Source organism: Sylvia atricapilla, chromosome 3 (assembly GCF_009819655.1).
Source record: "Sylvia atricapilla isolate bSylAtr1 chromosome 3, bSylAtr1.pri, whole genome shotgun sequence".
Taxonomy (NCBI): domain Eukaryota; kingdom Metazoa; phylum Chordata; class Aves; order Passeriformes; family Sylviidae; genus Sylvia; species Sylvia atricapilla.
The window spans coordinates 95,878,750-95,891,852 of record NC_089142.1 but is presented as its reverse complement, the minus strand read 5'-3'; the positions used below and the strand labels follow the sequence as shown (position 1 = coordinate 95,891,852).

At 41.1% G+C, this 13,103-nt stretch overlaps 1 protein-coding gene across 2 annotated transcripts in view; it reads left to right on the top strand.

Moving 5' to 3' along the window:
- AIDA (axin interactor, dorsalization associated) overlaps nucleotides 1-13,103 on the top strand; it is a 29,519-nt gene that overhangs the window by 1,905 nt on the left and 14,511 nt on the right. For both annotated transcript variants that reach the window (XM_066316254.1, XM_066316255.1), the window contains exons 2-4: nucleotides 1,931-2,000; nucleotides 8,589-8,642; nucleotides 10,680-10,734. In XM_066316254.1, the coding sequence (XP_066172351.1) occupies nucleotides 1,931-2,000; nucleotides 8,589-8,642; nucleotides 10,680-10,734 (179 nt within the window). The remainder of the gene's footprint in view (nucleotides 1-1,930; nucleotides 2,001-8,588; nucleotides 8,643-10,679; nucleotides 10,735-13,103) is intronic.

Genomic DNA, 13,103 nt, shown 5'->3' with positions numbered 1-13,103 from the left:
GCAAAACCATTTTTGTGCTTATATCTTCTTTATCCTGTATCTTCAGCAGGTAAATTAAAAACAGTATCAAGCTGTAGTATAGAAGTTGCAAGCAAGCAGCATAGGGCAAGATACCGAGCTGTAGTTCTGGAGAGACATTGCAGGATGGGTTGAGGGTGTTGCCTTCTCAAAGGCACTCTGAGATGGGATGAACAGGTGTGGTGCTGCTCTTGTCCAGGTGAGAGCATGGTCTGTGCTGATCCACACAAACATCCTGGAGAGAAGCTGCTCACACTGAGCTTGCTGATACTGAGAAAGCTTGGATTTGGGAAAAATCTAAGTCCTGATGGCTGCTGATGTAAAACACAATTACGTACCTCTTGTGTCCATCTGCTCAGGTGTTCATGTTACCCCTGGAAGTACAAGAAGCTTGGTACAAAGATTGGCCCTCAATCATTCAGGTGATTATTCACGCAGGAACCCTTTGAGCTGTCAGCAGTGGCTTCCCTGTTAAATGTCCCCATCTCTGGAACTTGCTCTCATCCAACTTTGAACGAGCTTCAAGGAGAATGCCAGATGCATTTTTTTGGATTAGGGTGGATTTTTTTTTGTATTAGTGACAAACGGAAAGAGGGTTGTGTTAGTGATGCTTGCAGAAATGTCAGTGCTGTGTTGCTGCCTGTTGTGGGTGGCATATTGCTGCTATGGTGATCTGTTTTCTTAAATCATTACTTTAAAATGCCCTTTCTCTGTGTCTTGTGTATCATTGGGCAGGGGAGTAGGCAAAGAGTGTACTTTTGGGTTCAAGCATGTTCTGTTTGTCTTTTCTCAGCCCCAGTCTTTCTCCATTTTTTCAAGTGGGACAACACCACTAAGTTGGTGCAGTATCCTCATCCTGTTTGGTTGTGTTTTCCCTGGTGAGAGTTAAAAGCTACAATGCTCTCAATCAGTCTGAGCATTTTTGAGAGCTTATTTTGAGGAAAAGTAAAGAAATTGAGTTCTGATTATTGTTCCTGCCACAAGCTTTAATAGCAATCTGTTCTGCTGGATGTATCTTGGTGTATGTATTTTTTAAACCCCTCCTAAAGCTGGGCCAATGCCCACAGCAGTGGTGGAGAGCAGCAGAGTCCCTTTCACAGTGCAAACTTCTGAGGTTCCAGGAGGAAGCCTATTGTGATGTCCCCTCAACCATGTTCTTCTTGTCCCACTGCTTGTAAAAAAAAAAATTATTTACAGGGAATGGCAACAATTGCCCAGAGATTTTGCTTGTTTAATGTTCTCCTTCCTCCCGGGACGGAAACTGTAACTCTTCCCATAGCTTCCCTCCAGCTTCCTTTCGCTTTCTCGAGCTGTTTGCTTACTGTTACTTTCCAAACCCCTTGGTCCTCCTGCCTTGGCGATGACAAGGGGTGGGGTTTGTGCTCCGCCTGTGATGCTGACAGGCACAAATGTGAGCGGCTCCACCCCGACAGCCTGGCCAAGGGGGGCTTGCAGGGCTGGGGGAGCGTGTGCCATGGCTTCGGGTGCCCTCACCGAGCCCCCGGCATCGCGCTCCCCTCAGCCTCTCCCTGCGAAAGCCTGTGGGGCTGCACAGGGCCTGGGGCTTGGTATTGTAAAAGAAGGGCATTGTGAGAGGGGGAAAAGTCAGTGCTTGTAAAAAGGGCTGTTGGCTATAAGGACCCTCTTACCTGTTCTCCCTTCATGATGCATTAGTCTTTCCTGCATAATGTAGTTGCACACTTTGTCCACCTTCTAGGGTTTTTTTTTCTTAAATATGAACTACCATGGCTATAGAAAACTTCGTTTCAAAAGACAAAAACACAACTGCAAAACCACCCAAACCTCTTTGGAGCAGCAGTCTGTGAGGCTTTTGGCTGATACATTTTCTAGAGCTGGGGTGTGTGTGTTTGTGTTGTGTTCCCACTCTCCAATTTTCTTTTCCCCCATCCAGATTAGCAAGGCACCTCCAGAAAGAGGCACAGTCTCAGCACAACAACTCGGAATTCACAGAAGATCAAAAGGTGGGTACTGCTGTTTGCTCTTGCAAGGAGCTTGACTCATAGATGTTGATGTGTGTTATGTTTTTTTTATCTTGCAGGCCAGAGCCTTATGAGACCTTTTTTCCTCCCTCAATATATGCAAACAGAAACAGAGCCCGGTGTGGCTAAAGTGGTTGCTGTCATTAGATGTGAGGGGTGCTCTGCTGTGCTGTTGAATGTTAGGCCAGAACCTGTCATAACCTGGTGTTTCTTTCTTTTTTTTTTTTTTTCCAATTAAAGTTTGATAACTTGCTTATTCAACATTAGCACAATTTATGTTGTGAGTTCTGAATACAAACCATCTTGAATTGCAGACATTGAGGGTGTTTGAGGGGGATGAAAGCTTAACATGTAACACCTGACAGGGAAGGGTCCTGGCAGAATGCTCCCTAGCAGCCTCTTAGAATGTTATTTGTTTATAATCTTCCAAAATATTGAAATTACTTTACTCCTCCCTCTGTCCCCTCAGTTGAAAAGGCTGTTTCTTGTCTTAGCAACATCCTACTGCAGTTCTGTGATGGAATTTAAGTGGACTCATGCTTTCAAGCATTTACTGCAAAATAAAATCTTTTGAGATATGAGGCCCTACTAAATTTCCATGTGTTGTATAAATGCATGCTTTTCTTAGGAATAAAACACAAGAGATGTATATTTCCATGTCATAAGATCACTTGTTTGAGCAATGCTGTTACCTGAAAATTGACATTTGCTAGCTCAGAATCTCACCAATGGTAATGGTTGCTAGAGTAATGGGAGCTTGGGAATGTAAGTCCTGAAAACAGGTGCTCGCTACAGAAATTTGAGATGAGCTTGATGTGTATAAAGAAGCTCAAAGAAATGGACCTTTACATAGACTCTGAGAGAGGTTTGTAGCTGTTTCCTCGATGTGTACCAATAGGAAAAGCAAAGACCTGGTCTTTCATGTTCTGCTTACCTTCTGCAAAGATGATAAAGCTCACGATTGTCTTAAACAGAGCCATAATTTTGGAGAAGGATTTGGTCCACTTTTACTGAACTGTAAGCCATGAGGGCCTTGTTAATGTTGGACAGCTGTTTATTCCTTGAATGCTTCTGCTCTCCCTCCTTTGCTGGTAGCTTTCTCCATCATTCTCAGCTAGAGTCATCTTTACTGCGTGTTTCCCCTCTGTGGAGACTTTTGAAAATGTAGTTACTTCATGAAGGCGAAGCTGTTAATCTCACTTCTGGAGACATCATCTCCTGTGAGTATGGGAACCAGAATCACACAGGGCTTTGCCTCCAGATGTTCCCTGAGTCTTATGAAAAGGACCTTGGACCAGATTGTGGAAGTGAATGAGGTCAGCCATGAGGGGAGGCCTGGGGGGCTCAGGAAGTGGAGATAACTGACCTCAGATGTTTCATGCACAAGTGCTGTCATGTCTTAAGGCAACAGTCTTCAGAAAAGAAAAAAAGTGATGGGTGGTGGTTTTACATCCTAGCAGAGTGATGCCCATTTCTAAAGCTGATATAATTTATAAAAGAGGATGGCATTTTTATCACTTGCTGGTTTTTGCAGATCATTAAGTGGCTGATGCACTGAATCTTTGAGTCTGGTTATCAAATAGCAGTGCCTGTTTCTTTAGCCACATGCACAAACCAGCTCCCCAACATTTTGTTGAAAGAGCACTTTATCTCCTCCACCGTGAGGAATGCTAGTCATAAAAAAAAAAAAAAAAAAAAAAAAAAAAAAAAAAAAAAAAAAAAGACCAGAGTCTTGCTATTGCTTAGAAAAAAACACTGAAAACTGCACAGCAAAATCTCTGATGTAAACCTCCTTGCTGTGCTGGTCTTCCCTGTTTCTGCAGGAGCTCAGCCAGTATATCATCTAGTGATTATGACTAATTACTATCATCACTAATATCATTCACATGGCATGTGGCTGGAGGGCTTGGTGTATGCTGGGTTTACAAGCAGTTTGATTAAATAGAAATTTATCTTCTTTCCGTCTGCCCTTCCAAAAGTCAGCTACAAATCAGTAACTTTGCCTCAACTGTTCTCTTACCAGTGCACCCACCAGCATGCTCTTTCCTCCTGATTCCCAAAGATCTCTTTCTCTAATATCTTGACTTTCTGAGGCTCTGTGTGTTGCATAAGAGCCACTTCTTCTTCTTTTTTTTTTTTTTTATTTTTATTTTAACTGTGGAAGAGTCTGTAACCTTCAGGATTTGCTTATCTGATATCACTCACCAAGGCCACATGCAGAATTTCATAGATTGAAAGGCCATGAAGCTAATCATGATTTCCACTTGTTTGATCTACCCTCATTACAGTTTTTCGTAGGTTTTCAGGCAGCTGTTTTCCAAAGAACCATACATACTGCTGAGAATTGTTGTGAGGTTGTCATTTCTTACTTGACCTACCCTGTGGGGAAGATGGGTCTCAGCAGTGATTCCTCTGTACCAAGGGGATGCTACTTTCTTTACAGCTGCAGGGAAAGGACAAAACCAGGTTCAAATCCTCATCCCTATCTGTCTGTATGAACTTTTACTATGTTTGGGTTTGTTTCTTGCATCACAGGTGGTGTTACAGTGCAGATATGACCACACAAAAATTGATGGTGTGTTACTTGCTATTGTAATCATACAATCTGTTAATCTAAGAACACTTGACAGATACCACCAATTTCTTTCCTGGTCATGCTGTGAGCCAGTTATCATTTATCTTCTAATACATGTATTGCTTATGGTAAGAATTCAGGCTTTTAAATAGTTATATCTCCTATTTTTGCTCCTCAAGAATCAGTTTTGAAACATATATGCTGCTTGCTTTGACAGAGCAGACTCCAGATTTTGTTGTTCACTCCTGTATTTTCAAATTCTGATGGATTGTCATCTTATAACTACTGCTGGACATAATTCTAGAGTTTTAGTCCTTAGGGAAGGTTCTGGCTTGACTTGGGTGATTGGCAGTGCTGGAATCTTCATTAATGATTGTGAATTTCATTGAAGAATTTGTCTGCAGATCCTATAAACAGCAAATCATTTTGTTTAGTCTCCCTTCAATAGCTATGAAGAGGCTGTGCAAGTTTTATCTCCTAGAGGCAGCATGTGTGGAATACTAAGAGATACAATCGAATTTACCTCAGTCTTAACATTTTGAGTACCACTGTTCACTGTTTTACCTCCATTCTCTAAAAATCCCATCTTCATTCATGATCAGCCACTGTGTTTTGTGATAGAAATTGTTAGCTTTGGCCATGTTTGTCAGCTTGCCTCCAGCTAGAGTTACTCTCACCCAGTTCTCTGTGCAATAAATGTGACCTTTAAAGCCCTTTTCCAACCACAGTTGTTGCTTCTCGTGTAACTGTTTTTGTGCTAGGCTGAGTTCTCGTCAGTGTTAGAAAATCCTGCTTTTGAAGCACTGATAACATGCTGTAATACGAGCACTGTTGAACAGTCTTAGCATGATTCATTAAACTACTGGTCTTCTAACAGCCTAAACTCTGGTAAAAGCCAAGCTCTGCTCTGGCTCTGTGTTTGTGCAAACATCTTTGCCTGCATTACAGTTAGCACAGTCATTACTCACACAACTGCTCTGAAGAAACCTTGACTACGAGATCGACTGACTTTTCCCCATTCTAATCACGAGTTTAAATAAAACTGAATCTAAACTATTTTAAACTAGCAAAGTTAATTATGGCTTCAGTCTTTCTAATGAGATGCAGACTGTTTTCCCTGCTGCAGAAAGGAGCCTTTGCATGGGATAGTTGCAGCTGAAAATGATAGCAGTGTTTAGCTGCATTTTTAACTTTTGGGTTGGGTGTGGTCCCTTAAAAAAATAGTTATGAATAATGCCTGCTGGGAGCTTGCCATATTTCAATAGATTCCATATAAAACCTATTCTTTACTATTTTAAGACTCCCAAGCTCTCTTCAGTTAATCTGTTTCTAGAGCCATTATTGCCCTTCAGCCCCTAGAAGCCAGAGGATACACGTTTTGTATTGCCCTTTGTCCTGTCAGGAGTTCCTAGTTCAGGCAGTTTTCAGAACACACAGTTAAGAATCTGCAGGATAGGGAATAGTGGAGTTGTTGAATTTACTGGTGAATTGGCAAAGTAGATGGGGACTGAGCAGTGCTTCTGAGACCTCATTTATGTTGTGGGCTTAACAAGAGACCAGGAGGGGCAGAGCCAGGTGAAAATCTGTTTACATGTTCTGGTTCTGTGGTGGAGCATGGAGCCTGTGTGCTGGTACCCTGCAAACTCATAGCCCTCTTTCTGTTGTGCAAGTGGAGGAGTTTTGATCTCACACAGAATGGGCATGCTCTTTGCTCAGCAGTCAACACCCAAACCATTGGAACAGCTGGACTTTTGCAAATGCTGGAGCTGTAGTCAAACCTCAGAGATTCCCCTCCCTTCCCTAGGGAACCTGTGGATTCCTTTCTTTTACCCATTATTTCACACCTTCCAGTTTAAGACGCTACCTTTGCAAATATATTTTTCAAGCTGTTCACAAATATAAAAAGGAATTCCTTTTGTTATACTGCAGCTGATTAGATAGATGTAGAGTGTTTTCATTCCAGGGACTGAGAATCTGCTTCTGCAGTATATTTGGTGTCCTCCCACCCAGCCTGGCTGTACATGTAAATAAATCCACAACACCCACGTATGCAGTGTGGGTCTGAAAGTCTCAAAGTGAGCTCAGGACTGTAGATGCTCTTTTCTATTTCCAAATACCTGTGTTTTTTCAAGCTGTGCTGGAGATCCAGTCATGGGTCTCTGTTGTGTAGCAGAATTTGTTTTGGGGAGGAGGGAGTGTTGACTGAAAAATGTGGCCTGTGTTAACAGGCATCACTCGCTGCTTTCTGGGAAGGTGCTCAGAAGAACTAAAGTTTTTGAAAGGCCTCCATACAATGCACAGTAATAAAAATTATGAAGATGTAAAGTCTGGCCTGGTGCCGTGTTGTAACAATGTTAAGGGGAGATGCCAGCTGGGAAGAAATGACTTCAAAAACTTTGATGAGCCTATGGTGGCAGATGAAAATCAGATATCTGAGGCTTTTGCACACTCCAGCTGTTGGCTCTGCCCTTGGGGCATTGATGTGTGATCTACTTATGATTCAGCTCCTGAACTCTTTCAACTTCCAGTGTGGCCTAAGATGAACTGCAACTGCAGTCACTTAGTTTTATCCCAGCCTGTTGAAACTGGTGGAAGCCAAGGAGATGACTGAGAAGGATTTGTGACACTCCTTTGCAGGAGAGCCACAGCAGGTGATGAGGGAGGTACCCTTGAAAGCATGTCTAGTTTTTATCTGTGTTACCAACTTCTTGGAGTCCAAAAAATATAACCCTCTGTTTGGATTTGACTGACACTGCATAGTTTGCCAGTTGCCCATACTCTTTAAGTTCTTTGATGCTGGAGTTGTGCTCTAGGAAATCTTTTCCTCCCCTTGCATCCAGCTTGTGGAGGAGCTGTTTTTATACTGCCTGATTTAAAAGGAGAGAATGAGTTACAGGTGTGTATTTCAACTTCATTGTTCCTTCTGGGGGGAAATTAAATTTGAAAGGAAACTGCTTTTCTTTGTAGCTTCATTGTTGCTGGTTTTCTTGCCTTGTAAATATTCCACAGAGTATTTTGAGTTTATATGTGGCCCTTAGTTCTGCAGATCATCTGAATTTTTCTTCATAAAAAGGTTTTAGTCAATTATCAAACTTGTGATGGTCAGGAAAAATACACTGGGTAGTTGTGTCCTCTTGATGTCACTAATGGAAGTCTTAACTCCTCCTTTCAGCTGGCAGTAACAGAGATAAATGTGACTTGCTGGAGCATCTTACTTTGTGAGACAGAAAAACTTAAAACTGTCTTCAAAGGAAGACTGCTTGCAGTGGGCTATTCTGCTTCCCTCTCTTCCATGTTTTTGAATGAAAATGAGAAATTACTTCACAGTTCTGCTCACAGATATTTTAGATTGCTGACAAGTTTGAATTCAGGCATATATTCCATGATTCACTCAGAGTTTAAATCTCTTAAAATCACAAAAATAGAGAGTTAGAAAAATAATCCACCTTTAGACTTCCTCTCCCACCAAAACCCACAGGAGTGGGCTATGTTTTTTTAGAGCTGAGATACTGGGCTGCTGTAATGTCTGATGTGGGTGGACTTGGTCTGCTGAGGTTGTGAACCTGGCAGAAGAGCTGTAGGCCTGGCTCCTAAAAGGGCAAATCAGCACAAACCACTCAGGTTCTCAGGAGGTAATATACTGCTTGGCTTGGTTTTGGTTTTTTTTTTTTCAGACCCCTATCATCTGAGAGCAGTTGAGTTTATAAACAGTTTATGATGTGATAGGCATTATTACAGTTTCTGCAGAGTGAATGACCCCCATCTGTGTTGTTGGGCTGTGGGAGGGGAGTTAAGTGGCAGATGTCTTTCATCTATTGTGCTTTCAGCAAATCCTGCTTGTCTATAAAAAAAGCTTCTGATGCTGAATGGTCTGGTACTGAACAATAGACCTGAATTTTTTGCAAAAGAAAGCAACTTTTTGTGTTTACATTCTTTAAAAGTGTTAATCTGGACAAATACAGTTTCAGAACTAATTTCTTTTTTTTCTCTTTCAGAAAACCATAGCTAAAATTGCAACATGCTTGGAACTGAGGAGTGCAGCTTTACAGGTATAGCTCTTTTTCCTATCCTGACTTCATACTTTAGCAGTAGGTAACTGTAGAAGTTTTTAAAACTCATTAATTGTCTTCAGAAATACCCAAATGTCTGAAAATGGAGTGAACACTTGGAATTTCTAGGTTGTTGGTGTGATGGCCCAGGTGGCTGCCTTAAAAAAGACTGCAAGTGCTTATATGAGCAGCTATTAGTGCTTGTACAGGAATTTAGCTGCACATTTTGTGTCTTTGGTGGTTCTTTGCCTCATTTTCATCCTTCAGAACTGTTTAATTTCTATTCCTAACCTATGTGCAAGGTTAAAAAGATCACCAAAATGACCCTTAGACTTACCCAGATGCTTCACAAATCAGGGTTAGGTCAGACCACAAAGAAAAACGAGTGTGTAGAATAAAAACCACTTTTTAGCAGTCATGAAAACTGGCAGTGCTCTAGGAAAATGTGAGAAAACAATAATTTGTAAACTACTTTTTGGGCTTTTTTCTGGCCTGAAAGTTGATGTCATGGGAGTGGATGTCGTTTTTTCTCAGCACATGCTTATCCCCAAAACAAAAAGCAAGTGAGGGAAGCTTCCAAAAGACCGTGGATAGGGAAGGGAGGAATCAAAGCTTGGGTTACCTCTTTGCCAAGAAAGAGTGTTGACAGGCAAATTTTGCATCTTGTTACTCCCAGCAGCACTACCAAGTACTTCATATTGCTGGACAAGGTGCTGTCCTCAATTGTCTGAAAGGCTGGGACAGATAGAGCATGCTGGACTCATGAGCTGGGGGCTGACCAGTCTCGAGGCTGTGTAGATTCTGAAGAATTATTTGGTTACCTCTAGCTGTCATTCTGTTTTGATCTAACCTGGTGTGTTTGAAGAGTGTTGCTTTGCTTGGAGTCACTGTGACTTTAATGAGGGCCTGCCTGTTGCACTGTGGAACAGCTGTGTGGATCAAGTCACATCTGGGAGCAGCAGCAGGAGCTGCAGCCATGCCATAACCTATGTCATACCAACCATGTCATAGCCATGTCATAATCATGTCATGCCAAGCTGGAGAGATGATGTTATACAAGAACAGCCTTCCTTGCTGTTGATTCCCCAGCAGTAAGTGAAGGATTTTATAGCCTTTTGAGAAGGTACAAGAACTTCTCACCCACTTTACTGTAGGGAGGTTATGGTTTCTTAGCAGAGCTTAAAGCAGTAGTGAGTGTGTTCATCTTTTTCCACTCTCCTAACACTAAAGGTATAGCTGCTTTAGTATCCTTACACAGTCTTGCAGGAGGTCCCTATTCAATCTTGGACAAAATCAAGAAAAAAACCTCATAGGACCTTAAATGTTGAAAACAATGAGCAATATTAAGGGATGCCAAGAGCTCAATGGCATAATAGGTAAGACCTGACCATCTACTCAGAAGAGAATGTCCAGTGTCAATCCTCTTATTTCCACTTCTTTTTATACCAGCTCTGCCAGTTACCTCAGAACAAACTTATCTTACCAAACTGTTGGTGAGCTACCTCAGAATAAAAACTTAAGAACTTCTGTGTTGAGTTAGTAACTCAGATAAGCTTACTGAGAACTGTACATGTACGTGCTACAGACAGAGGAGGAAACCATCATCAGAGCTGGAGAAAAGAAAAATGGGAATTCCTCTTCTATTTTCAGTGAGTTCTTGGCTGAGTTTTGTCAAGCTCATCCTGTGTACTGTAATTTCTGCCAGTGTCACAATGTTGGACACTTGTCTTGAAATGTGAATGTTCCTGTGTGCAATAAGAAAGAATTTACAACTAGTTGGGTTAAAAATATTTATCTTGCATTAGAGCCTGGAATATTGAGTAAGTTTATTCTTAGTAAGTGAGAAGTAACATAGTCTGTGCCTCAGCTGCGAACCTGCCTTTCGTTGGGGAGATTTATTTGGGGGATGGAGTTTTGTAGTAACTTGATGTGCTTGAAGAAAGGAAGCACCTTGCATGCTTATTCTGTGACAAGGTAGCTCAGAAGAGGAAGGTGCATCTGAAGATCTGACACATTTTTTTTTTTGTACTGTCCTAGTCCACCCAGTCGCAGGATGAGTTTAAGCTTGAGGATCTGAAGAAGCTGGAACCAAGTAAGTGGTATCTTTGTATTTTGAGTGCCATTTGTCATGACAGGGGAAAACATGACAGCAGCAGGAATACTGACTAACCACACTTCAGTTCAACAGTGATGCTGGGTTTAGGGGCTTATTCCAAGTGTCTGTTACCACACAGACAAAACTTGATATGTATTAAGGAATGTAACATGAGTAATTTAAAAGTACAGTAGCCCAAATGTTTCAGATAATATATTTATCTTAATTTTCAAACAAGCAATTTGGGTGCTGCTGATTTTTGCACAAAATAGTATTTTAAGCTATCAATGGTACATTTTACAATTTACCTGCGTTTTTTCTTTTTTGAACTGTATTTCAACACTTTGTGGTCTTCCTTCTTGCAGCATGACATTTATTTTTTCTTCTGAAAATATTTAACTTGTGCTCATGGTAGCCAATCATCTATCACCTCCCACTGTAATGCTACCAGACCAACGAAGTTGAGAGTCAAAGTGAGGATGTGAGTCAGTCTTTGAAGGGTTTTGTGTGATGTTGTTTTTTCCCAACTGATCCTGGGTCAGGTCTTGGTATGTCAATCCAGAAATAACTTTTTCATATAGGAAGTATCTATTTATCTGCTTCATTTTCCTTCCTGTGACACTGGCTGCTTTGTTCTCAAAGCATCCTTATGATTAGAGCTTCCACATCTAAGCAATATTATCCTGAATGTTTTCTGCAATTCTCAGGGCACAGGAAATGTGGAATAGCTTCTTTCATGCTGACTGAAGTTGGTTATATTTTGCTTACGACACAATTGTCACATTAAGTGGCATGTTAGGGATAAATATGATGGGCAGGCAAGTGCTTTCCCTTCATGAGTAGACTGAGGTTCTCTGCAGGGGATCTGTAGACAGGATCCTACAGGGGAGCTTGTTAAGAGGTGGAGCATTGAGCTAAGCTTCCTAATATCTCTACCAGAACACAAAGTCCAAATGCTTTTAAATTGTTCCCTGAAAGTGCAGAGTGAAGGTGTGTAACAAAACTGCTGGGTCTTATGGGTGAAGAGCATAACTCAGGAAAGGGTTTAACTGTGTTTGAATATTCAGTCTTCCTCACTCTACATGTTGCATGTCTGGCCTCTGACTCCTCTGACTTGGGACTTTTTTCTGTATGGATACTGCTGCTCTCTGTTTACAAAGTATTTAAAATGTTGTAATCATTGAATGACTGTGGATTTTAGACTCTATTGTGCAAATGCCCTGTGAGTGACTGAATGATGGAAGAGAGATGGGAATCCTGTCCAAAATTTCAATTATGGTGCAACAGTCCTGTTGCTTATCTTGCCCTCCATCAGAGAATTGATTTTTAGCTGTTAAAAAAACTGCTCAGCAGTGTGAAGTGCATTCAGCCCACGCCTCATACAACAAGTAACTATATTAAAACTGAGGAAGAGTGTGTGGCCATCAGTTTTCAAACACACTGAGTTATTTTCCTTGGAGGAGAACGGGTGCTTCTACAACAACAATTGAACATTGATGTTCCTAATGCTGCTGTCTTACTTGGATGGTTCTGGCCTGTTTCTCTCTGAATTGTGCCTTTGTTTTGTGGTTTTTAAGTGTATCTTGAACAGAGTAAATCTTAATCAGGCCAGTACCAGCCATTTCATAAAATGCACCATGAAGTGTTTTAATTCGCATGTTGTCAATTTTCTTTTTCATCCCACCAGAAAAAGCTAAAAAAATCTGGGCTGGCAATGCAAATAAGTGATTCCTTTGTTAGGTCAAGCCATTCCATTAGGGTGGAACAAAAACAGCTATTCATACAAAACAGCTATTCACACTATTTGGCTTGTTTTAATTACTTTTGTGCCTGAAGCTGTCAGAATGGTTTTTGGTGTTGTTATAACAACCAGGGCCCTTAGATTTACTTTTTTTTTCCCCCCTCTTTAATCCTGTGTTGTTGAATTCTAACTTTTCCTACTTGAGCTTGCATTTTATGCAGCTTGGTAAGTGGAGATGTTGGCTACTTCTGTTTGTTTATAGGATTTGTCGCTGAATAGTTTGTGCTGGAATAATGCTACAGGAGGTTCCATACATACAAATAGTTCTTTTGAGGCTGCGCTGTGTGAAGTCATTGTTAATACACTGGATCTCACAAATCCATTTCTTTGTGGAAGCTTATACCAGTGTTAGAATGCACAGTACAAATGGATGGGCTGGGGCATCCCTTGTGCCTGAGTGATAATTATAAGACAAGTGGATAGTGGGTTGTACTGGTGAGCATGATGTCTGAATTATTTTATGTTGTCTATTAAAAAAAAAATCAGTACAGGTATCAGAAAAAATCACTGTCACAGAAAATCTAAATGGGCAGTGGTCTTTACCAAGTTAATGTGTCCTGATCTT